The 27,826-nt window shown below is 38.3% G+C and overlaps 1 protein-coding gene across 3 annotated transcripts in view; it reads left to right on the top strand.

The window, feature by feature from the left end:
* Positions 1 to 27,826, top strand: part of KIAA1328 — a gene marked incomplete at its 5' end in the record, with an annotated part of 236,140 nt that overhangs the window by 122,734 nt on the left and 85,580 nt on the right. For all 3 annotated transcript variants that reach the window (XR_014778983.1, XM_084780616.1, XM_084780617.1), the window contains 2 exons: positions 20,702 to 21,369; positions 26,019 to 26,117. Coding sequence is in view for 2 of the 3 variants with exons in the window: in XM_084780616.1 (XP_084636742.1) it covers positions 20,702 to 21,369; positions 26,019 to 26,117 (767 nt within the window). The remainder of the gene's footprint in view (positions 1 to 20,701; positions 21,370 to 26,018; positions 26,118 to 27,826) is intronic.

The following is a 27,826-nucleotide window of genomic DNA, read 5'->3' as shown; positions in this document are numbered from 1 at the left end:
TTCTGTGTTGGTTCTTTGTCTGGTTTAGGTATCCAAGTAACTGTGACCTCAGAAAATGATTTAGGCAATGTTTTTTATGTTTCTGTTTTGTGGAATAGCTTGAGGGGTATTACCACTAATTCTTCTTTGAGAGTCTGGTAGAATTGTGTACTGAAACCATCTGGCCCTGGACTTTTGTAGTTTGTAGACTTTTAATTACTCTTTTGATTTCCTTACAGTTATAAGTCTATTTAAATTGCTTATCTAATATTGATTTTTATTTTGGTAAGTGGTATGTTTCAAGGAAATTATTCATTTCTTTAAATTTTTCCAATTTTGTGGATTGTAAGTGTAGTGAGAATTTTGTAATTTTGGTTTCTTTTAAAAACACAGAAATAATCCAGGTGTGGTGGCACATGACTTTAATCCCAGCATCCCGGGAGACAGAGGCAGTCAGATTGTTGTGAGTTCAAGGCCAGCCTGGTCTACAAAGAGAGTTCTAGATAGCCAAGGTTACACAGAGCAACCCTGTCTTGAAAGAAAAAGAAAACAGAAATACTATGTTTTTGTTTTAATCCCAGGTATAGGGATATGGAGCTGCTTCACAGCAGTTGACTATCACTTGCCTTATGCTCTAGCCAGGACATGGTTTTGCCAGCTGCAGATAGTCTCTGCAATTGTGTAATGCTTGGAATTCTGGGGACTTTGCAGAAGGTATATAAATGCTAGGGCGCAGACATCCATGGTCGAATGTTGATGGGTTGGTGTTTGGTAGTTGGTTACAATTTGTTAGTCATGTGCAAAGAAGAAATGAGGAGGAGGAGGAAAAGGAAATTAGATATCCCGACAGTGAACATCAAACTTCTCCCAAGGAACTTGAGGCCCCTAATCGTCAGAAAATAATCTAAAGATAATGTTACCCCATTTCTTTTCTATCTTTTTTTTTCTCTTATACTTAGTATTAGGGTGTTGAAAGAGTGGAAAGGGGTGGAGAAGGATGGAAGAAAAAAGAGCCTACAAAGTAGCTAATGCCAGCTGTCTATAGGTCTTTAAATTGTGTCCTATTGATTCTTCGATATTCTGTTTTTATGCCCCCTTTTCATTTTTAAAATGGTTAATGTGAATATTGCTTGGACCTAGCATATAGCAGTGAGTTGGGGAAGGAAGTTAGGAAGAAGAAGGGAGAACATGTGTGTGACCTGCTGGAGATGGGAACAGGGGAGGAGGAAGGCTGCAGCAGGTGGTCTGCTACAGAGCTGGGATAAGACTGAGGGATTGGTTTTGAAGGAGTTTAGGGAAAGGTAAAGATTTGTAGTTACTCTACTGGCTTCTCTGACTGGGATGGCTTGCCAATGTTTGAGTTTTTAATGTTATGCATAAGGTTGCTCTTAAAGTAGTAACTTATACAGTGTTGTTTGGAGTGATAATCACTATACAGTATTTGCTAAAGGTTCTGTGGCTTTCTAAAATAGCCACTTTTTTGCATCTATTTAGATGTCATTTTTTGTCATTAAGGCCATTTATATGGTTTATTACATTTACTGTCTTGCATGTGTTGAACCATTTCTACATTTCCTTATGCTGCTGAGTAGAATGTGTATTATTTGGTGTTTGAATAGAAAATTCTGTAGATATCTGTTCAGTCCATTTGATATGTGATGTCAATGACTTCTGATGTTTCTCTGTTTATGTTTTGTCCAGATGGCCTGTATATTGGGGAAAATGGAATGTTGAGATCACCTACTATTAATGGATCAATGTTAATTTGTGTCTTTAATTCCAGTAGTAGGCTTTTTTATGAAATTTGTCATACCTGAGGTGGCACACTTATATTTAGAATAATTTCTTCTTAGTTAACTGTTCCCCTTGAAGTGTCTCTCTTTATCTTTTCTGATTAGTTTTAGTTTGAAGTCTGTTTTGTCATATGTTAGGATAGTTAGGTGTGCTTGCTTCCTGGTCTCATTTTATTGGAGTGCTTTTGTCTATTCTTATACTCTAAGGTGATGCCCATCTTTAAAACTGACATGTATTTCTTTTTTCTTTTTTAAAGATTGATTTATTACATATACAGTGTTCTGCCTGCATATACACCTGCACACCTGAAGAGGGTGTTTGTGAGCCACCATGTGGTTACTAGGAATTGAACCTCTGAGCTATCTCTCCAGCCCGAGATGTATTTCTTATAAGAAGCAGATAGATTCTTATAAGAAGCAGATAAGAAGCAGAATAATTTTGTTTCTTCATCCATTTAGTACTTAGTCTATGTCTTTCGGTTGAAGAATCAAGGCCATTGATATTTAAAGTTATTGAAGGGTGTGTGTGTGTGTGTGTGTGTGTGTGTGTGTGTGTGTTAGTTGTTGGTTTTGGTGGTATTGTGTTTTCAGTAGTATTTTGTGTTTTAGTAATTATTGCTTTGTGTTTCTTTCCACAGTCTCTTTTCTGTGCTCATTTTTATCTTCAGGGTTTATTATTTCAGGATGGCTGGTCACAGGGCAGACTTTGAAATGCTTTGCTCCAGAATGTTCTGGCTTTCAAAGTTTTTATTGATGAACCAGCTATTATTATTCTGATGTGTTTTCCCTTATATGTGACTTAGAGCTTTAGTATACTTTCTTTGTTATGTATGCTTAGTGGGTTTTTTTTTTTTAATCCAAGAGCCTTGGGATTTTCTCTTACAGACTTGTTTATTTGGTTTTCTGTTTTTTTCTTTTTTAATTTTTATTAATTTATTCTTGTTACATCTCATTGGTTATCCCATCCCTTGTATCCTCCCATTCTTCCCTCCCTCCCATTTTCCCCTAATTCCCCTCCCCTATGACTGTTCCTGAGGGGCATTGCCTCTCCCCCTGTATATGCTCATAGGGTATCAAGTCTCTTCTTGGTAACCTGCTTTTAAAAAAAAAAAAGATTTATTTATTATATATACAGTGCTCTGCCCGCCTGTACACCTGCAGGCCAGAAGAGGGCATCATATCACATTATAGATGGCTATGAGCCACCATGTGGCTGCTGGGAATTGAACTCATGACCTTTGGAAGAGCAGACAGTGCTCTTAACCTCTGAGCCACCTTGCCAACCCAGGCTTCCTATATTTGTATGGGTGTGCCTTTATTTACTTTGGGGAAATTTTCTTCTGTGATCTTGTTGAATATCTGTTCTGTGCCATTGCCTTGGGATTCTTCTTCCTCTATGTTTATAGCTTGAAGGTTCTTACCCCCACCCCCCACCCCGCATGGTGTCCCACATGTTCTTTTTCTTTTCTAATTCTTGATTCTCTTTTCTTTGTTGCATTTTCACACTCTTTGATTATTTTATCTAGATTTTCTATTTTATTCTCAAAACTTGGTATTTTGTCTTCTGCTTTATTCATTCTACTTGTAAGACTTTTTTGTTTTTGTTTTTGTTTTTGTTTTTGAGCCTTTTAGATGGCTATATTGGGTTTACCAAGTCCAGTTACATTTCAGCTTGAGTCTTTTTCAGTGTTTCTATTTTTTGATTGAATTTCATTTTCAAGTCTTGGGTGCCTTCATCATTTCCATCAGCCTTATCTTTGTGTTTTCTTGGGCATCAGTCAGGTGTTTATTCTCAAGATCTTTCTCCTTGATTTCATTGGGTTGTTTCGTTCTTTACTCTTTACGTTCTTTTGGGATGTTTATGGTTGTTATTTTAATTCTGTATCTTGGAGTTCATCTAAGGCATTCTCATTGGCAAACATTTTCACAGTACTGGTAGCTTTGGGAGAGAAGATATTGGCTTGCTTTTTCTTATTATTGACATTGTTGTAGTATGTATGTTTTCACCAGAAAACTTCTACAGCTGATAAACACTTCCAGTAACGTAGCAGGATATAAATTAGTAGCCTTCTTATTTATAAATGACAAAATAAGAAATTGAAGTAGTGCCTTTCACAATTGCCTCAAAAAAGTGAAAGTACCTTGGGCTAACTCTAACCAAACAAATAAATACCTTGTATAATAAAAAATTTAAGGCATTAAAGAAAGAAATTAAAGGGGCTAAAGAGATGGATCAGCAATTAAGAGTACTGACTGCTCTTCCCAAGGACCTGGGTTCAATTCTCAGCACCCACTCAACTATTTGTAACTCCTGTTCCATGGCATCTGACACCCTCACACAGACATAAATGTAGCTAAGCACCAATGTACATAAAGTATAAATTTTAAAAAGAAAGAAATTGAAGAAATCAGAAGATGGAAAACCCTCCCATGGTAATGGATTAGAAGGATTAATATAGTAAAAATGGCCATCCTATCAGAAGAGGAACTTGCTTCTCAGGAAGATTATTAACACAATTCTGACAACTTTTTTTTTGGTCTTTTTTTATTTTTTATTTTTTTATTTTTTTACTTTTTTAATTAATTTATTCTTGTTACATCTGACAAGTTATAAGACCACCTTGTAAAACATACCTTAACAGAGAAAAGTATGGGAGGTGATGGGTAGGATTTCCTTGACCATGGCTGATTAGTGATGTAATACCTCTTGCTCTGAATTTAATCATACATCTCATGTTAAGACCCTGAAGATTGATGTGGGAGTCAGCGGAACTCTTTTATTTGTTCCTTTTCCCAGTGTGGCTATAAATCTCCTTTCTCCTCCCCCCCCCTTCTCTCCTCTCCTTCCCTTTTTCTGGTCTTCATTGAGTAATTAAAACTAGCCATATGCTTATTTCTTTTTAGAAAATAGCTATTTAAAACATTTAAAGCTTTTTTCTGTGAGTGTGGCTGTGAATGTGCTGAGTCAATACTCTAGTTACTGATTACTTTGATGAAATGATTATCCCTTTAAAAACTTCTATCATAATTCTTAGAATTGTTATCATAACTATACACTTATCTCATTCAGTCATCTCTTTGGGACAGATATATAGAATACGATGATTTACCTTCTGTAATATGTAAGTCTCAGAGGGCAGTCTCATCCAGTCTTTCTCCTTTCTCTACTTTCATTGAGTTACGAAACACCAATGTTAAAGATAGTATAAAGGACCACAAAGATTATCAAGCTGAAGTCCCTTCTTTACAAATGACTAAATTACTTAAGAAAGCCAAAGTAATTTGCCTACGGCAACACAACTCTAAGGTAACAAAAATGAAATTCTGATCAGTGTCTTTAGACTTCAATTTGAATGTCCTGTCAGTTATGACAAGCTATTTCTTTTTATAGCAACTGAACAAATTCTGACTTCCGGGAACTGTAGTAATGATTAAAGAAGGATTAGCCCCTTACTCGTCTGGTAGTTACTGCAGAAATTATTGGCAAGGCTGTAGTGGTATTCCTGAGACCTGGTATGGCATTTGGTGTCTAGTCCATTGTTCTGCCGTTTACGTGTCATTATGTGCCTTCTCTGTGCCTAAATTCTTTTAAACCTCATAATTAGTGACTTTAATGCCTTTTAGATTTAATATTCCTAAAGTGTGCTTCAGTCCCTTTGGGAACTAGAATAAGTTATTAGAGCCATGCAGATGTGCGTGGCTGCTGCGTTCTGTCATCTTTCCTTCCACTGATAGCCTACGGCCTCAGCTGCTGAGCTGTGAAGGAGCTCAAACCTCCAGGGTCCATTAGCTTTAACTTGTTTACTGCATTGATATCTATATGTTAAATGACAAGAGAGTTCAGGTTATTGAATAATTTAAAATTCAGCTTTAATTGGTGTCATATGACCTGGAAAAGGCCATGGATGACGCCAGGAGCATGCTGTGAATTTCTTATAAATTATTCATAAATTAGATGATTCATTTGCCTGAGTGTCTTGCTAAATGCAAAAGTTTGTAAGTTATAACTGATGATATAACACCTGTAAGTATTTAGTTCATAATGCTGGAAGGTAATCTACCTTGATGATCTTCTAGCAAAATCTGCCAGAGTAGGAGAGTTAATTGCACTGAAGTGAATGAACATTTATTTGGGATGAGATATTGGCAAACCACACAGTGCAGCTGTTGCATTACACATTTCCTGTCAGTTTGACAACTGGTCCATGTATAGTGTTAAAATGCAACATGCCGTTCTGTGCTTTATTCTACATTAACTTCAAAGTATTGGGAAATATAGTGACTTGTACTCCCCAACACACACGCAGAGTACTACTGACTTTAAAACAGGGGATAAAAATTTTGAAGTTCAGAATTGAAAATCATCTTTTCATAAGCTGATATGGAGGGAAATAAGAATTGTTAACACTTGCCAAGATAGGAAAATCATTTACTGAAAAAAAACATACCGAAAAGACCTTTTGGTAATATTGACTAATCCTGTGGATAAGAACTCGTGAGTGCGCTGGAAAGAGTCAGTTCCTAATTATCCAAAATTAAGGTGTTGACAACACCAGTTGATGTCCCAAAGCGGACACGGGAAACCTTACAAGGTCCCACTGCGGAATGCAGAGCTTTTGGGTAATTAGTGACTGCTGAGATAGGAGGGATCACTCTCCTTCATCACCCTAATGGGCATGCAATTCTAAGTGATCCACCCTAAATGCATCCACACATGAGCAATATTAAACAGACTCAGCCGACTGTGGTGTGTGTGTGAAATATTTTTTTCTTTTTGATTTTTCAAGACAGGGTTTCTCTGTGTAGCCCTGGCTGCCTTGGACTTGCTTTGTAGAGCAGGCTGGCCTCAAACTCACAGAGATCCGCTGCCTCTGCCTCCCGAGTGCTGGGATACAGACATGTGCCACTGTGCTCAGCATGTAAAGCAATATTAATAAAATAAGAGCTATGAATTTGAGAGAATGGAGTGGAAATGAAGTAAATACAGTACGAATGTATGAAATTGTCAGAAATACAACTTTAAAAATATTACTGATGTTTAGCATATGTTCTATTTGATCTTTTAAAACAGAGAGATTATCCAACTCATAGTAATAGCTGTCTTTATATGAATAATGGCACAAAGTAGTAATGTAAGTTTCTTTTGTTGCATGAAGAACATGGGAATGCCCTGTCCATGCACGAACTTTCATACATGTGTATGTGATATCATATCATATATGTTTATAATATATAAATAATGATATTAAAAGGTTATCTTAAAACTTAAGGAAAAAATTCAATACCATTAGTTTCTTAAATTTTATTTGTAGAATATTATTCAGGGCTTAAGTCTCTTTACACCTTTTTTCTTTACTTGATTATTGTATGAATGTGGGTGTGCGTGATATATGTTTAGCGTGGGTTTGGGTGTGCTGTGGCTTGTGTGAAGGTTAGAAGACAACTTTGCTGAGCTGCTTTTCTTCTTCTAACTTTACATAGGTTCTGGAGATAGAACTCAGGTTTTAGGTTTCTGAAGCAAGTCTTTGCCAACCGAGCCATCTTGCCAGCCCTCTTAAATTTGATCATAAATTTTTTCTTTTCTGTGATTTTTTTCCATCTTGTCTTTTTAGCCTGTATCTACCCAAGTTTAAAAAAATAAAACACCATTTTGAAGTTCTGTGGTAAACCAGAAGTGCCAGTATTTTTTGTGTGCTGTGGATCCCATGGTATGTTAGAAGTCATTCCTCATGGCCAGTGATTGTGGCATTCTTGTAGAGGACAAATCCTAAAGTGCTCCCATGGTGAACTCAACTATTTTGATCAATTGTAATTGCATACATCCTTAATTTTTCATGGAGTTCATTTTTCCCAGCATTACGTATACTAGTTGGCATGCATTCCTGCCAAACATCGTTCTAACTTTTGATTAAATATCTCATTCCATGTACTATCACACATAAAGCATATGAAGAGCACCACAAGGCATTTGGTGTAGGTGTTTTGCTTTGCTGAGAGTGTTGTTTGTCAGTGCAGCTGCCCTTGCATTCAAATTCTCTTTACTCAGCCTCTGAAGTGTGAGGCCAGGATGACAGTCTTATGTCACTACTCTCATCTGCTTGTTTATTTCTCTTGTTGGCTTTGAGCATATCTTAGAATAGAGGATTTTCTTTTTTTGCAGTATTAGAAATTGATCCCAGGGCCTTCCACATGCAATGTAAATGTTCTATGATTGAGCTCCATTCTTAGCTTTGTTAGAATTCCTTAATTGGAAAGTGTAATCACCAAATTTAGTTGACAACAGCAGGCCAAGCATGTGGTTTTATAAAACTAATGAACTAAGAATATTTTATATTCTGTAATTACAGAGAGGACAACAATATTTCAGGGAACAGAAACCAATCATGAGAAGGTTAACTGGAACACAGCTATGCACATTCGTTCATTATTATCTCTTGCTTTTGTGCCTCAAAAACAGATGTGAGATAGCAAAACCTAAAATGCTTAATGTTTGATTTTTCACAGAATAAAGCTGCCCAGTAGATTTTCATTACTTAGGAGTAAAAATGAAATAATCACAGATATCTGCAAATACCATGGAGTTAACTTATCAAATGTACTATTGGACAATAGAAGCCAGATACAAAAGAATATGTATCATATGACTTCCTTTAGACTTAAGAAATAAAAATGTAAATCTAGAGTGTTCGAGATAATGACTATCCAAGCATTTTTCTAATGATTGTATACTGACAATATTAGTTTGTACTTTCATATGTGGTTATAGTACTCTAAAGAATTGCTGAAAAAGATGGAGCTGGAGCGATGACCATTAGTTGAGATTGCTTGCAGCTCTTCTAATGGATGTGGTTTTGACTCTCAGCACCCATATGACACCTCAAAACCATATTCCAGGGGGATTGAACAGACTTTTCTGGCCTCTACAGGCACCAAGAATACACTGGGTACATAGATTTATATGCAGGCAACACACCTATACAAGTAAAAGAAAATTAATTTTAAAATATTTGTTGTAAAAGAAAAGAAGTGTGCTGGACATGGTGTCACACTCCTTTAATCCCAGCTCTCAGGAGGCAGAAGCAAGAGAATCTCTGTGAGTTCAAGGCCACGCTAGTCTTCAAAGCTACACTGAGAAACCTTGTCTCAGGAAAAAAGAAAAGGAAAGAAAGAAGGGGATAAACAAAGAAAGAAAAATAAAAAAGAAAGATTAAGATGTGTGAAGTAAAGGACAGCTAGGGCTCACATGAAATGTTGATATGAACCTGGGAAAGGGAGAATGAAGCCAGGAGGGCACAGGGGACTTGCGTGGCCTTCAAGATTGAGGTTCTGGTTCCAAACTGTAGTTTGGGGGGTTTGAGGAGGACAGGATCAGGTGCACTCTGCCGACTAGACCCTGGAGAAAGATATGCGTGATCTTTATTGGGAACTAACATGGTCACTTTACTTTGTATCCCTTCAACTAAGAATACAATCCTCCGGTGCACCACATTCTCACTAACACTTGGTCATACATTTTTCACTAGAGCATATCCTGTCTTCAGGTCCAACCCAGCCTACACATGATCCCTAGCCCACTGGGTCCTTATCAGACACAGAACCCACAAAAGATACCCAAATGCTGCAATCTTATTGCAAACATACAAAGAATATGAAGCCTCAAGGCAGCATTCCTGCCACCCCAATCCACCAGTTCTATAGATATGTTATCCAGTGGAAAATACCTAAATGAATGCTAGGACATAGAACTTAAAAAATAATTGTAATCCTCAAAGAATTCAAGGAGCTTTTAAAGGTAGCATTCACAAACAGCTTGATGTGCTCAATTAAAACATAAAGAAAAAAAACATCTGAGTGATATCCAGTGAAACATAGATATAAGGCTGATGGGAATGATGGAAAAGAGTCTAGGATTTAAAATGGAATTTAATAAAGAAATAGAAGCATCAAAGAGAATTCAAAGTGAAATGATACTGTAATTAAAAACCTAGTATCCCTATGATAAAACTCAAAGAAAAGCCTTACAACTAGAATGGATAAAGCAGAATGGATTATCAGGACCCAAAGATAAAGTGGAAGGTCTAGACAATATGAGCAAAGACGATGAAAAATTTAAGAAACTACAGAAAAGAAACATGCAGGAAATGTTAGAGACCCTGAAACATGCCAATCCTTTGAATTACAGAATAGATGAGGGAGAAGAGCCCTAGGGTCAGTGGCATAGACCAGATACTCAAATAAGATCATAGGGAAAAGCTTCCCCTGACTAAAAAGGACAGACCCATAAAACCCAAGTATCACATAGAACATCAAGTAGACCAGGCCAGGAAGGAATATGCACATGGTACATCATAGTTAAAATACTAAATATACAGGACAAAAAGTATCGAAAGCCACAGAAGGAAAAAAAAACCCTCAAATGCAGAGATGTTTTAACGTCTGTAAGTCAATGTCATAAACTACAAAATTGGACTTAAATACAAAAATCACGTGATCATCAAAATCCCAACATTATCTTCATGATAACAATCTTAGAGTAGAACTAGAGGAAATGTAGCTCAACACAATAAAATCTAAAAACCTATATGTGGATGCCAATATAATCCTATGCATAGAAATACTTGAAGCAATCCCATTGAAGTCAAGAGTGACAAAAGGCTATCCAATATCCCTACTTATTTTCAATATTGTACTCAAAGCTCTAGCCAGAGCAATAAGGCAAGCAAAGGAAGTTAAGGGTACAGATTAGGAAAAGAAACCAAACTATCCTTATAATAATATGATAGACATAAGAGATCCCAAAATTTTTACCAGAAAACTAGATATTACCAACACAAACATGGCAGGATACAGAATCATCTTTGAGAAAGTCAGTAGCATAGATCAACAGTGAGCTTACAGAAAAAATGTATCATGGGCTTTCACAATAGCCCATAGAGGTATTAATAGAGAAAATAAAAATACCTACAAATAAGCCTCAATCATGTATACAATGAAAACTTTAAATCTCTGAAGAACAGATAAGACTAGAAAGTGAAAATTCATCCCATGCTCATGGATTGGTAGCATTAATATTGTGAAAATGACTGTTTGACCCAAAGCCATTTAGATTTGATGCATCAAGTCCCGCATCTCGTTCTTTACAGAAATGGAATAAAATCTCAAAATTCATATGGAAAACAAAAATAATGTGGATAGCCCAACAATCCAGAGGGGAGATTCTGGTGGGATTGTCACTCCTAATCTCAGGATGCATTACAGAGCCATCATAGTAACAGCAATATGGTACTTTCACAAAAAACAGCATCGACCAGAGAAGTAAAATTGAAGATTCTAAACGTGAATATGAATAACTATATCCGTATACTATTTGACAGTGATGACAAAAATCAAAAGCTGGAGGAAAGAGAACATTTTCAACAAATGGTGCTGGGAAAACTGGATGTCCATATGCAGAGGAATGAAAGTAGATGCGTATCTATCACCTTGCACAAAACTCACTCCAAATGGATCAAAGACCTAAAGTCAAATCCCAGACACTGAAACTGCTGGAGGAAGAGACAGGTCATGTCTTACATGATACAGATGTGGGAAAGGACTTTATAAATAGGACCCTATTTGCCAACAATGGAGAAGACCTCATAAAACTAAAAGGCTGCAGTGCTAAAATATCACTTGTAGAAGGAGTTCATGAATGAGAGAGAATCTTTTACAACTCACTCAGAATATGTGCCAGGGACCTGAACAGATTGCTCTCAAAAGAAGAAATTAAAATAGCTAAGAAACAGCAAAACAAAACAAAACAAAGAGATCATTGTTCCTACTTGTTAGGAAAATAAACAACAACAGCAGCAGCAACAACAACAACAAAACCTTTAAAATTTCATCTCACTCCAATCAAAATGGCAAAGATTAACTAAACAACTGCAGACAAATGCTGAATGGATGTAAAGAAAAATCACACCCATTTATTGTTGGTGAGTTTGCAAACTGATGCAGCCACCCACTCTGGAATCTGTTGGAGAACTCTTATAAAATTAAAAATAAATCTACCATATGACAGTGTTGATGAATAGCATACATGTGATCTGTATCTTCTGGGTGATAGATGTCTTTTGTAACGTGACCAAAGAGAAAGTTATATCTATGCAAACAAATGTGAAATTTTATTAAACCATACTCTTTTGGGGGCACTTAATGTGAATTTAGTATAGTTTTATATGTCATAATTTTTATTTTTACATATACATTTATATTATTACACATATATACAATAAACTACTTACAGCAAGAAGAACCATAAAACAATCAGGAATTATATAAACGTTACATTTAGTGTTTTGGCTATTTGTATTTGGCAACCTTGGAGAAAATCTTTCCTATTTTGGTGCATTGAAAATTCCAAATGGGAGGATACAAGGGATGGGATAACCATTGAGATGTAACAAGAATAAATTAATAAAAAAGGAAAAAAAAAGACAAAAAAAAGAAAAGAAAATTCCGAATGTAAATCAATATCTATCATATCTCCTCCTTATCAACTTAAAACATCTAGGTAGACCTAAAAACATCTTAACCCCTAAACAACTTATCTTAATTGTAAAACTAAACTGTCTGGTCTTCAACTCCATCAGAGACTTGAGAAAGAATAAAATTACCCGAGTAGACAGGAAGTGCAGGTTAGCAACTTCCCAAATGAGAAGGTGACAGAGACAGTTTGCTGCCTGAACAGTCACCCAAAACTCTGTATAACATTGGAGCATCTCTAGCCTTCTGGTCCAGTGTATTTGACAAACATATTTGTAAGGCAAGTACTATTGAGGACTTACTTATCCTATCTTGGCAGAGTTTGGCTGTCAACTCTGCCTGCATCCAAGCTTGCCCTTTTAGGCAGAATTGTGACTGTGGCTGAAACAAGGACATTTTGCCCAGTGGCTGGTCAACTTAAGGCCTTAATTGTTACTCACAAGATTATTTTTAATTCATTGGTATAGAATTTTGTATATTGATGCAAAATAAGTTTAACTTTGATACATTGGTATAGAATTCAAATATAAGATTATTCTTCACACAAGTATATGTATTTCTACTCTAATATGTGGTATTGTACCCATAGAACTCAATTATAATACAAGATTTACTACCAATACATTGAAAATGCTATTGTAAGTTAATTGTTAGTGGGTCAAATCATGGTCATGTCAAATGCTACTCTATTTTTATCACAAGAATATACATTCTAGGTGTAACAGATAGATGTGATTCTATAGATAGAGAAAGTAAAATAGATAAGGTCTTCAAAAAACCTCAGGGACCAACAGAATATGGCGTTTAAGGGTGTGTCAAGGACAATACAGGTGGTAAACTTTAAACCCCTACCCAGATCTAGCCAATGGTCAGAACAGTCTCCACAATTGAGTGGAGAGTGGGATATGACTTTCTCACTTACTCTGGTGCCTCACCTTTGACCATGTCCCCTGGAGGGGGAGACCTGGTGGCACTCAGAGGAAGGATAGCAGGTTACTGAGAAGAGACTTGATACCCTATGAGCATATACAGGGGGAGGTAATCCCCCTCAGGAACAGTCATAGGGAAGGGGAATAAGGGGAAAATGGGAGGGAGGGAAGAATGGGAGGATACAAGGGATGGGATAACCATTGAGATGTAACAAGAATAAATTAATAAAAAAAATTTTAAAAAAGAGGAAAAAAAAAAGATTCTTTGACCTTAAGACAGATTAACTCCTGGCAACACCCAGCCTACCTCAAAGAAGATGATGAGCATCGAAGAACTAACTTATAGAGATGGCTTCAAATGTGGTAAACCATACTCTTAAGCTGTTCATTTCATTAGAAATTTTGCCTCTATTTAAAAAATTAATATTCTCTAAGTTTGTGTTACTTATTGAAAGTTTAATATTAAACTCATAAACTGGCATATGTTTCACTGAGTAAAGATGCTGGCTACTGAGCCTGACAACCTGGGTTTGGTCCTCAGGAACAAACATGGTTGATGCAAAGAACCAACTCCTACAGTTGTTCTCTGACCTTATGTGAGCATCATGGCAGCCACGTGCTTGTGCACACATGTGTGCATACACATATAGACATTACATTAAAATTTATTATAGTTTTTAAAGACCCATATGCCACAAAAATGTTCAGAATATTTTGTTAGTTTAAGCCTTTGTTAAGTGAATTTGCATTTATTAATATCACATTTAAGGGCATGGAACAACTCTAGAAAGAAAAACACATCTGCTTCTTTCAGATCTATTCTTATTTTCATGGATCCCAGGGGCATTAGATATCTTCAACTCCACTAATAAAGCAGCAGAACTTTATGTTTAGAGCCTTTTGGGGAGTCTGCTTTCTATTTCTTTTCTTGTTCTCTCTTAGTAACACATGATTAAGCCTAATGCTAGATTTTCTTTTCTTTTTGAGACAGACATTCCAGACGAACCTGTTACCAACACTGCATCTACTCTTTGCATTACCTGTTAGTGCCTATAGTCTCATTTCTAACTTTTTGTCACGCATATGTAATTGTTGAAGTGTAATGTATCATTCAAGTGTCAGATACTATCAGGCAAATGGCCAGGTTGGTCTGGAAACTGCTACAGAGCCCAAACAATCAACTGCTGACATAAAATTTTCTTTCATTTCTAGCCCATCATTTTTTCCAATAACATAATGCAGTCAAAGCATGCTTCTTGAGAATGTAGTACGTGTGAGCCCAAGTGTTCCATACACAGACGTGTAACAGTCCCCTCTATCAGAAGTTGTTAAATAGTCACCATTTTCTGCTCTTGTAAATTGGGGAGCTGTTTTATTCTGCAGGCCGAGGTCTTGACATTCTTTCATTCTCTCTAGATAACTATCTAAACTGTTTATGAATTAGTTCATTTAAAAATAGTATGTAGAGCTAACATTTATGTCCTCTATCTGCAACCCATAAATATAAATTTATGTGGGCAAATGAACTTTATGAACAAAAGGACTTTGCATATATGACCAAGCTAAGGATTATGAGGTGAGAAAATCACCGTGGATACCTGGATAGTTGTACCCTATGGTCCAAATGGTCTTTGTAAGAGGAAAAAAAAAAAGTCATAGCAAAGGACACTGTTATGTAGGAAGCAGACTCTGGAGTGGTGCACTTTCAAGGTAAAAGAGAGACCATAACCAAGGAATATATGTGGTCACTAGGAGCTTTTTAAACAAAATTTATTTATACACTTTACATCTAGGTTGTAGCCCCCTCCCTCCTCTTCTCCCAGCCCACCCTCCTCCTCCCATACTCCATCCCCTGTCCCTCAGAAAAGGGGAGCACCCCTACCCACCAGCCCCAGCTCATCAAGTTGCATCAGGACTGAGTTCCACCTCTTCTCCTGGGGCCTGACAAGGCAGTCCTGCCAGGGGGGAGTGATAAAAAATCAGGCAACAGAGTCCATGTCAGAGTTAGCCCCCACACTAATGGACCCATAAGAAGCCTGAGATGCCCATCTGCTACATCTGTGTAGGAGACCTAGATCTAGTCCTTGCCTGGTCTGTGGTTGGTGCTTCAGTCTTGGCAGGCCCCTCTGGGCCCTGGTTTGCTCTGTTGGTCTTCTTGAGAAGCTCTTGTCACCTCTGGTTCCTTTTATTCCCCCCACCCCACTTTTCTACTAGACTCCCAATGCTTCACCCAGTGTTTGGTTGTGAGTCTCAGCATCTGTTTTGAACTGGTGCTGGGTAGAGCCTATCAGAAAACAGCTCTGCTAGGCTCCAGTCTGCAAGCATAGCAGAATATCTTTAATAGTGTCAGGGTTGGCTCTTTTGCATGGAGTGGGTCTTGAATTGGGCCAGGCATTGGTTAGACAGTCCTTCAATCTCTGCTCTACCTGTTCTGTATTTTATCCCTGCATGTCTTGTAAGCAGGGTAAGTTCTGGATCAAAGTTTTTGTGGATGGTGTCACCAAGAGCTTCTTTTTTAAAGGAAAGAAAGAAATATATCCTCCCCTCAGGGCTTCCCACAGGAACAAGCCCTGCCAAAACTTGGACTTGAGCCCAGTAAGCTAGATTTCTAATTTCTACCCTCCACAATCTTTGGAGAAGACACTTGTGTTGTAATAATTTGCTACAGTGGCAATAGGAAATGAATGTAGAAATTATAATTTACTAGTTTACTATGAAAGGGGTATTTCACAACCTGGAGCAAAAGAACTTACCTCAGTATACAAATAATTGTTCATGAAAAGTGAAACATTACTTCAGTAGGTATGTTTATAGCAAGCTATGTTATTTTTTAAATATATTTTATTAATTCATTCATATTACATCTCAATTGTTATCCCATCCCTTGTATCCTCCCATTCCTCCCTCCCTTCCATTTTCCCCTTACTCCCCTCCCCTATAACTGTGACTGAGAAGGACTTCCTCCCCCTGTATATGCTAATAGGGTATCAAGTCTTTTCTTGCTAGCCTGCTATCCTTCCTCTGAGTCACCAAGCCTCCCCATCCAGGGGACGTGGTCAAATATGGGGCACCAGAGTTCGTGTGAAAGCCAGACCCTACTCTCCACTCAACTGTGGAGAATGTCCTGTCCATTGGCTATTTCTGGGTAGGGGTTCAAAGTTTACTGGACATATTGTCCTTGGCTAGTGCCATAGTTTGAGCAGGACCCCTGGGCCCAGATCTACCCATTATAATGTTCTTCTTGTAGGTTTCTAGGACCCTCTGGATCCTTCTATTTCCCCATTCTCTCATGCTTCTCTCACCTAAAGTCCCAATAGGATGTCCTCCCCTCTGTCCCACTTTCCTGGTAAGTGAAGACTTTCATGGGACATATCCCTTGGGCTAGTGTCCAGATATAAGTGAGTATATACCATTTGACTCTTTCTGCTTCTGGGTTAACTCACTCATTATGATCATTTCTAGTTCAATCCATTTGTCCACAAATTTTGGGAATTCCTTGTTTTTAATAGCTGAGTAGTATTCCATAGTGTAAATGCACCACAGTTTCTTAATCCATTCTTCTACTGAGGGACACTTAGGCTGTTTCCATGTTCTGGCTATTATGAAAAGGCTGCTATGAACATGGTTGAGCAAATGTTCTTGTTGTGTGCTGGAGCATCTTCTGGGTTGGAGCATCCATTCCAAGGAGTTGAATAGCTGGGTCTTGAGGAAGCCCTATTCCCAGTTTTCTGAGATAACGCCAGATAGATTTCCAAAGTGGCTGCACTAGTTTGCATTCCCACCAGCAATGAAGGAGTGTTCCTCTTTTTCCACATCCTCGCCAGCATGTGGTGTCACTTGAATTTTTTATCTTAGCCATTCTGATGGGTGTAAGATGGAATCTCAGAGTTGTTTGATTTGCATTTCCCTGTTGACTAAGGAGGTTGAGCATTTCTTTAAGTGTTTCTCAGCCATTTGATATTCCTCTGTTGAGAATTCTCTGTTTAGTTCTGATCCCCATTTCTCAATTGGGTTATTTGGTTTTGTGGTGTTTAATTTCTTGAGTTCTTTATATATTTTGGATATTAGACCTTGGTCAGATGTAGGGTTGGTGAAGATCTTTTCCCAGTCTGTGGGCTGTCGCTTTGTTCTGTTGACAGTGTCTCCTGCCTTACAGAAGCTTCTCAGCCTCATGAGGTCCCATTTATTAATTGTTGACTTTAAGGCCTGGGCTGTTGGTGTTCTGTTCAGGATGTTGTCTCCTGTGCCAATGTGTTCCAAGCTCTTCCCCACTTTCTTCTAACTGAGTTAGTGTCTCTGGTTTTATGTTGAGGTCTTTGATCCACTTGGACTTGAGTTTTGTGCATGGTGACAAATATGGGTCCAATAGCATTTTGTAACACATAGACATCCAGTTAGACCAGCACCATTTGTTGAAGATGTTATTGTTTTTCCATTGAATAGATTTGGCTTCTTTGTCAAAAATCAAGTGACCATATGCATGTGGATTCATATCTGTGTCCTTGATTTGATTCCACTGATCAACCAGCCTATTGCTGTGCCAGTACCATGCTGTTTTAATTGCTATTGCTTTATAGTACAGCTTGAGATTGAGATCAGGTATGGAGATTCCTCCAGGCAAGCTATGTTATTGACATACAAACACCTTTGTGCCTTTCTACAATGCCAAAATATATTGAGAGTTAAGAGATTCACAAGCTACACTTCACTAAGTACTTATACATTTCTTTGGAGGTATAACCATGGCAATATTCCATTTTGCTCTGATAACATCTGACACTCAAATGATACATCATACTTCAATCAATTACATATAGATGACAAAAAGTTAGAAACAAATCTATAGGAGCTAGAGGGCAAGGCAAAGAGTAGATGCAGATTTGGTACCAGTCAGAGAGCCATTTCAGGCGGGCACTTGCTGGGCTGAGAACAGATCTCAATGATACTTGAGGAATCTGGACAACTGAAGTTGGTGATGTTAGTGACAGGAGGATCGGGCTAAGCCATTTCAAGGGACAGTTGGAAGTATATCATCTGTCAGTGTCCTAAGCAGGGTCCATAACTAAGCACCTATTTGATGTGCCATGGTGTGAGCTGAGGTAGTTGGCCTGTGTTCAGATTTTGGGTTACATCATTCATTGGTTTGATGTGTCCAATAAGCCTAAAGGTGTTACTTTTTAAATAAGCATGAATAATTTATTCATCAGTCTATGCTTTAGGGTCCTAGACAGATGGTGATTATTTATGAACAAGATGTCAGTTCCTTCTGTCTCAGTATTTCTACCCAGCATTGAGTAGCTGGGAACAAAGCAGCTGCTCTAGACAAAATGGAGTAACTCGGGACAAGGAAGGGCCACAAAGCTGCTGCTCTAGACAACATGGAGAAAGATAGAAATTCGTCTTGTTCTGTTAATACTACTGTTCAATACTGTTAATGGCTTTCTGGACTTTCTTGAGCATGGATAAGAAATGGAAATGAAGTAGAAGAGTTAGTATAAATGGCATTTAACTGAAAAGCAGAGGAAAGATGTGAGTGGAAGTTATAAAGAATAGTTCCAATGTCTTTCCCATTTATGTCTGATAGTGTCTTCTGGCTTATCTTCCAGTGAAATCTGTGTTGAGGAATGTGGCTCCTCCAGACACAGATGATTTGTGCATTTCAGCTGTCCTGCTAAAGATTATATTCTAGCTTCCCAAAGGAAGCTACATCACCAGGAATGATTCTATGAAATTGGGCCTTTGGGCTCTCATAGTTATGGGTCATATCTAAGTTGATGGGAGGGTTTTGGTTGTAGAAGACTGTCCATGGAAAAATCTACTTCACTGGACTCATTTTCAGAATTATACTCTTCCCTATCAGTTTCCTTTGATTAAGATTATTCTCCATGATAGGAGCCTAGCATAATCATCATCAGAGAGGCTTCACCAAGCAACGGATGGAAACAGATGCAGAGACCCACATCCAAGCATTAGATGGAGCATGGAAAATCCTGCAGAATAGTAAAAGTAAGGATTGTGGGATGCAGAGGGGTCAAGGACACCACAAGAAAACCTACAGAATCAACTAACCTGGGTCCACAGGGGCTCACAGAGACTGAACCACCAACCTGGGAGCCTGCCTGAGATAGAACTCTGCACATGTCACAGTTGTCTAGCTGGGTCTTCTTCATATGAGCAGTGGCTTTCTCTGCCTGTGTTGCTTGCCTTTAAGACTCTTTTCTCCTATTGAGGTAATAGGAGAAAATGCTAATAGTCTTACTGCAACTTGATGCCAGCATGGCTTGATATTCATACGAGGCCTGAGAAGGACTTGGAGGAGAGGAGGGAGGGAAAACTGCTGTCCAGATGTGAAGTAAATAAATAATTTTTAAGATATCTTCTTCATGAACTTTCTTTATTGTTTTGTTATTCCCAAGCTTCATAAACAAGCTGCCCATCCATAGTGTACTCAGCATTTTCATGAAACTAAAATATTTCAACTTGGACAGCCTAGAATATAGAAACACCATGTTTCTGAAAGGCATTGAGAGGAAAACCTGCTTACTTATAATAAGTCAAACATGTTCAGAGCTGAGCTAATGCCAAAGTCAGATTCTAGCAATTTTCAAAGCATGATCCCAGATGAACATCAACATCACCTGATAACCTCTTAGAGATGCAAATGAGCTGACCATTCCAGGCAGAGTGGAAAACCCTGTGGCTGAAACTAGCCTTTCATGCTTAACAAGCCCTTCAGGTAATTCTCATATATCTGCTCACGTTTGAGAATAATTGATGTAGACAAAGTTTCACTCTCCCCATAGAACAGGTTTACAGCCAGAATGCTGGGAAAGCTTGCTCTTGACCTGGCAGCTCAAATTTACAGCCGCTTCCTTTTCTGCCTATGTTCTATTAGACTGTAACCACTTGAAAGGTTTAATTGAAAAATCACTTATGTTTGTAGCTGAAATTAAATCTTTTGTATTTAAATAACTGCTTTTTATTATTATGCAAGTTTAAAGTAGTTCATTTCGTCTGTGTTCTCTAAAGATGTTTATAAAAACTCATCTAGCAGTAGCTATTCAGGATAATGTGAAATGCTTTATATCAAATTTGTTCTGTGTAATGGCCAAAGACTATTTAAGGTGACTGCATGGATTTCTTGGCTCAATATTCCAAGATAGACATTTTTAGATATTAATATTTAATGTGTTTGCATCTTAAATTTGATTTTATGTAACCTTCAGTATTTGCAACTCCTAAAATCACCAAGATTTGCATAAGCAGCATGTAGTAATAACGCTGGATCTTTCTTCCCCTCCTATAGAGTTGCTGAAATATAGGTTGTTTTTAATGGATGTGTCTTTGTGGAACATTATAAACATGGATACTGCAATATTTAAGAAAAGGACATAACGATTTTGTTTTAGTGAACGTATATCATTGATTTCTGAAAACAAAAACCAGAAGTTGTTTGTATTCTGTGCTTCCTCTTAGATAACCAACAGGAAAAGCACCCATCAGTCTTCATCGATGGACCTAGACGGTTCCTACCTGAGTGTGGCCAAACCACAAATTCACTGTCAGACCAAGGCAAGACCTAAGTCAGTAAGCCAGGACGCAGCTTCAAAACCCCTTACAGCATTATCTTTGAACCCAGTCACACTTCCTCATGCCAAAGAGGGTTTAGAGAGGGTGTCTTCAGAAACCAGAACATGGACTTATGCTTCTCCAGAGAGGAGACGAGTAGATGCAACCCCAATAGAGAAAGCCCTCCCGGAAGAGGTGAAGATAAGGGAATGCCCACGCCTTCCACCTACTCCATCTAGCCAGTGCTGCGCTTACAAGTGCTCTGAAAGTGGAGGTTATGTCCAGGAGAACTGTCATCCTACGAACATGGCCCCTCACTATTATAAGACACATCCAGAATCATGCAGTCATTGTGGGATTTCCTGGGCATCTCTATTGCATGGAAGAGGGACACTGCCACCCAGTGAGACTGACATCAAAAAGCAACTCTCAGAAGATCGAAGGCAACAGTTGATGCTTCAGAAAATGGAACTAGAAATTGAAAAGGAACGCCTTCAGCATCTGCTGGCCCAGCAAGAGACGAAGCTTCTCCTTAAGCAGCAGCAGCTGCACCAGTCCCAGCTGGATTACAACTGGTGAGTCCTACCTGTTCTTTCAGCAGTCTCTGTAGGCTGGAGAATAAATATTGTTTCAAATGCTGGCTTTTACAAGCCTTAGTTCATACCGGTTCTTCAGCAGCTTGACTTTCTAGAGTGCATATCAATTCTGTCTTCCACAAAAGACATGCATGCATCTATGTGCATGGGTGATGTGTCTATAAGTACACATGTGGAGGCCAGGCCAGGACTTCAAGTGTCTTCATCTGCTGTTCTCTAAAACAGAGTCTCGACTAAAGCAGAAGCTCACCATTTCAACTAGGCTGGACGGTCCATTGAGCTCCTGGGCTCCACTTGTCTATCCACCCCAAAGCACATACCTATCTGGGTGTTGAACTCAAGTCCTCATGCTTGGGTGGCAGATGCTTTACCCACAGAGCTAGCCCCCAAGATCCAGTAGTAACTGTTGTTAGACTTCAAACACCATGTGCTTTGCTATCTGATATCACTAAGGAGAGTAAGAGATTAAGGTGAATCATTACTTTCAGAGCATAGAATCAGATCATAAAGAAGTGTGATTACGTGTCTTCATCCTACATTCATGTCCTTCTGCCATCATATAAAACACATCATGAGAACCATTTACATTTAATACTTGCTAGTCTTGAGCATAGCCTGCCTTATAACTAGTTCTAACGAACTTGCCCACATTTATACTTTTTTCTATTAAAAAATTACTTACTCTCAAGTAATCTTTTTACATGTTCATTGTGTATGTTACACAGCATGTAGTAGAGTGTTACATAAGGATAACACATGTGCTGTGTGTTGATCATGTTTTCTCGGTACCTTCCCTTTTGTTTTGTAATTTTTATTGGTATAGGGCTCAATCCCAGGGCTTTGTGCCTGGTAGGCTAGTGTTCTGGCACTGAGCTATACCTTCCCCATTGTTCTCCCCTAATAACGAGCTTCTTAGAAGCGTGTTTCAAAAACTGGGTGCTGTTTGGATGCTATGTACTATTCACTGTGGTTTTACATTCAGATGCATAACATTTAGTATTTAAGAAAATCATTAATAAGTCATATATAAGCCTATTTAAAATTCTAAAATGTGGCATTTATATCTTTGAAAGACAATGAATTGCAAGTTTCCTAAGGGAACTGCTTCCGCATCCTTGTTGTTGCCTCCGTGGCCACCGTTCCCCACTGTAGAGTCTAGAAACACTCATCTCTTTATAGTTCTAGCTTAGAGAAGAAAGCTAAGAGAGAGAACTTTTGAGGAAAATCTTATATATGTGTAAATTTTGAATGATATATTTTCACAATTACTTTTAAACTTTATTTTGTAATAACTACAGGTTTATGAGCAATTTTAGAAATATTACAGAGACATTCCATGTGACTTTTACCAATGGGTGGCTACATGTTACATACTTAAACTTGTGGATTAGCATCAGTACAGTGTGTGTGGCTACTGCTGCCATTTTACCGAGTGTCTAGTTCACTGATATCACCTGCGCAGTAAGAGCACAAAGCTGTTTTGTCACAATAAAGATTGCCATATTTAGGGAGCTTTTAAACATATTTTTGTAACACTTTTTTGAGCCCTACCCATGATGTCCTCTTAAACTCCATGGACATAAGTATAAAATCTTTTGTTATGGTCCCTGGTATCTGATCCTGGGAGCTCCTGCTGCTTTTATTCCAGCTGTATTGTTTCTCTTACGCTTTAGTGAAGCATCTGACTCTCCTTGTTGGCCTCTTAGTCTATCATTAACAATAATCTAGTCAGGGTTGTTGTCTTTCCTATTTTTGATGATGGTAATTTTTTTTTTACTAATTCAGATAAGTTTCTTTGTCACCAGTTTTCCAGTATTCTGAGTATATAGACCAAACAGAGTCCTTGAAACATCTATCCCTCCTCCAGGCCCATTCTCCTCACTGCCCACTTTGTTTGCTTCATAGTCACCAGGTTGGTTCCTAGTCATCATAGCTGGGTTGAGCTGCTGGCTGCCTCCCTCCTTGGAAGCTTGCTGGTATCTTCTGGTACCATCAGAGTTACTCCTCAGGAATGGGACATTTAGATCAGCTCCAGCTCAAGTGCCTCTGCGTCCTGTTTCTGAAGTGCATGGTATCTTGAGTAGTAGGAATTGACCTTTCACTTCTGGGGGTCAATCAAGGGCAACAGCAATAGGTTATGTGCTTTTTGGAGTCTTAGACAGCCCTGACCAACCACTCAAAAAAGAACTTCTGTCTTCTGGGAAACTCTACAGAAATAGTTTGACTCCACCATGGGTCTTTATCCTAATTTTCTTTTTAAGATGACTCTGTTTACTCCTCTATTCAGAATTACTCTTCTCAAATTATAATTTGATTGAGTCAGTTCTATTGCACTGCTGACTATTTCCCTACCTAATTGCTATCTGCAGCTTTCAAAAATCCTCAGTGTTTTCCACTGGGAGGTTTTCACTCTTGTTGAGCAGAACTTGTGAGGTAAATACATACAAACCATGAAACCGTGCCCAGGTACAGTACTGCCCATCTGCAGACCTGGTCTTGCTGACTTCTGGTGCCTTAGGCATCTGCTGAAGGTCTTTGTGGTTCTATGAATCCTGATGGCCACAGTTTTGCCATTTCATTTGTGGGTTGTAACTCTGACTACAAAATAAAAGTATCCCAAGTCAAGGAGTTAGAAACTTCAAGTAAGATGCCCAGATAAAGTCATTTAAGACAATAAGGCGAAGGCTTTTTAAGACACATTGTATCCCTGTGGCCCAAACTACCCCAAACCTGTGTTTTCTCTGCCTCTCGCACATGCTAGAGTTGCAGCTGTCACACACCAGGCTGAAGTCATTTCTAACTAGTGGAGTTTCTCACTTCCTACTGCTTTTCTACTGTGGAAATCAGCTGACCTACCATGGATAGCTGGGACAGGCCAGAAGTCAGAGCCTTGGTTTATCTGTTTAATCAGTATGGCAATTCATATTTCTAGGCTGAATACTGAGCTACTCTCTAGGCTACTTTTTAGATTTATGCAATTTTATCACTTAAGAGTTATCTGAAAGCCCTGCACAGTAGTGTCATAAACCAAGAATATCTGTCTTGAGCGAGTCCTCCTAACACAATGCCTTTATTTTACCAGTTCTGAATTTTAAAAACTAATAATTTTTTTCTAGATTAGATGTTGCCAATCAACCTAGTTTGCAGTTGTCTCTGTACCCATTTGCCCCATTCTCCCTAAGAATTTCTGAAAGTTTGTCTTGTTATTACTTTCTCAAGCCATACCTTCTCCTCTGGATTAAAATGTTTGCTTTTCTTTTCCAGTTATCTACACCTCATATATTAATTGCCACATACTTAAAATCGTACTACTTCATTTTAGATCTGGTTTCTTTCTCGCTATCTCTATACATTACAGGTTAGTTATTATATATAACAACACTCTAGTATTTTTTATCTATAACTCAGATCAATTTTCATTGTTTTATAAAATAGTTATTATTTCAGCCCAAAACTATGTAGGCAGTGTACTTGTTTGAATAAAACTTGATCTATCTCCATGTGTTATGCCCAGTCCCACACACATATTTATACAGAATATAAGCTATTGTATATCTTTATTGGATTTGTAATTTCAGTGATCAGGTAACTCACTCCAATCACACTAATAAATTAATACTGGTTGTGCACATGACATTATTTATGGTGCTTAGGATATTCAGGAAATGTATTGGAAAGACAGTCCATAACTGAGTACCAAATGAGTTAACATAAAATTAAGGTTGTTAAAGTAGTTCAGAGTTTGAGGATGAGCTTTCCCATTGAAATGAATTTTGGAAGACATTAACACTTAAATTCTGATTAATAACTGATTCTGCTACGTTGAAATTACAGAGTCAGTGCTTCCAGAAAGTCTTGCTTTGTGAGTCCTTTATAAATTAGCAATGAAAACTGTGATGGTTAATGTTGACTGCTGACTTAACAGGATCCAGAAATGTAAGCAAGCCTCCAGGCATGCCTGGGAAGGCTCACCTCACTCTAAATGTAGGTATGTGGCTCCCTGAGCCTGGATCCTAGAGTAGAGAAAAGGGGGAAGGAAGGATAGCTGAAGTCTAGTATTCATCTCCTGCTTCCTGACTGCAAATGCAATGTGACCAGCTGCCTTAAGCCCCTGCTTTCATCTCTTCCCGATTGTGATGGCCTATACAATCAAACTGTGAGCCAAATAAACCTTTTGTTCTTTTTCCTTTTATCTTTTTTGTCTAATGTTTTATCACAGCAACAGGAAGACTAAGACAAAAGTAACTAACACAATGAGAAAGCACTTAGCAGTGAGTAAATGGACGTCTTTACCTTTCAGAATCAATTCTTGAGATGCTCTAAAACATTTATAACCCTGAATTTTTAAATTATATTCTAACTAGCTCAATCTTCCCATATGCTTCTATAAAGGAAATCTGAAATCCTATAAATTGATGTTAGTGCACGCGCACACACACACACACACACACACACACACACACACACACACACACAGTGCTTACCATCTTATGCATTCATGTTTAACAGTTGAGTTGTAATGTGAGAATAATTTTTGGTGTCTATCTTGAGGAACATGGCTTCCCAAGTATTACTGTTAAGCTTATCAGGAGCTGCAGGATTAGAAATTGTCAAATTTATTTTTACAGGTTAAGAACTCAAGCTATGTTTAAGTCTCAAGAACTGGTTGCTGATAAAGAGTTCACTAAACCCGATGTGGATATGAATGGGAGTGACTCTGGACCAAGGTAAACCTGAGGGTGGGAAACTGCAAAAATACTAAGAATATACAAGTTAGAATGTGTTTGATAATAATTTATAGCTTTTTGTTTATCACTAGATTTTTTAAACTGTTGATAATGGTGACTTTTGAGGCATTTTCCTCAGGCTAGCTGTGAACTCATTATATGACCAAGCCTTGAACGTCTGTTCCTCCTACATCTGCCACGAAGGCACACAGGTCATGTGTATGAGCTACATACCTACTCTTTATTAAATTTCTGATCACTTAAAACTACATAAATAATTCTTATTTACAATTTTGAAAGAAATTGAAAAGAATAAAAACCATGCACAATTCTACTTCTCAGAAACAATCTTTAAAACCTTTTTTTATTTTTCTGTATTGAGTAATAAAGATTATGCTTATTCAAAATTTTATTTACCCACTATTTTCTGGTATCACTTACTATTTTGTAAAGCCATGTTTAGTCAGCAAATATTTATTATGTAGCTACTTATGCACCAATATTTCTTTATTAACCTGTTTCACATTGCTGCCATTTTTAAATTGGTACAATTTGGCTACTAATGTCTGTGTGATTCATTCTCTATGAAAAGTATTTGCACCTTGTCTTTCTATGAATTATCTTAGCATTAGTACTGCCATACACTAGTTAGCCTTTCAATGCCTGTTTTATACTGAGGAACCAGTGTGCTCCTACATTTGGGACACTTTCTTCAACCTGAGGAAATGTTTTCTTTTGCATTCTGTCAGTTCTCTTTTTGTATGGTCTCCTCCTAGAACTTGAGTTGAAATTCAGATGCTGAATTTCTTAGAATCATCTTTCCTTTTTATCCTCCTCTCTTCTTTTTACTAATTACCTTTCCTCCTAATTTCTTTTTTATATTAACTAATTTATTTATTCACTGTGCATCCTAGCCATAGCCCACTCCTCCTCCCCTCCCAGTCCCTCCCTCCATCTCTCTCCCCCTCTCCTTACACTATTCCTCAGAAAAGGGGAGCCCCACTTCCAATTCACCCCAGCTAATCAGGTTACATGAGGACTGAGTGTGTCCTCTTCCCCTGTAGCCTGGCAAGGCTGTCCTGCCAGGGAGAAGTGATCAAAAGCCTAGGAACAGGGTCCATGTCAGAGAAATCTCCCACTCCCCTTGCTAGGGGACCCACATGAAGCCTGAGCTGCCCATTGGCTACATCTGTGTATGGGGCCTAGGTCCTCTCTATGTATGGTGCTTGGTTGATGCTTTGATCTCAGCGAGCCCTTCTGGGCCCTGGTTAGTTGGCTATGTTGCTCTTCTTCTGGAGCTCCTGTCTCCTCCAGGTCCTTTTTTCCTTCCCCTCACTTTTCCTCAAGACTCCCTGCTCATTGCCCAATGTTTGGCTGAGTCTCAGCATCTATTTTGAAGTGCTGCTCAGTAGAACCCCACAGAAGACAACTTTGATAAGTTCCTGTCTGCAAGCAGCATAGTGAGTAAATAGTGTCAGGGGTTGGCTCTCTCCCATGGGGTGGGTCTTGGCTTGGGCCACGTATTGTTTGGACTTTCCCTCAATCTTTGCTCTATCTTCATACCTGCACATCTTGTAGGCAGGTTGAAATTTGGGTCCAAGTTTATGTGGGTGGGTTGGTGTTCTCTTCCCTCTACTAAGAGGCTTCTCTAGGTAGAGGGTGTCTTCTTCAGTCACTATGGCCCCTGCCACTATGAGTCTCTGCTAGCG

The sequence above is a fragment of the Acomys minous genome, assembly GCF_964271855.1.
Source record: "Acomys minous genome assembly, chromosome: 4".
NCBI lineage: Eukaryota > Metazoa > Chordata > Mammalia > Rodentia > Muridae > Acomys > Acomys minous.
This window is presented reverse-complemented; position numbering and strand designations above follow the sequence as displayed.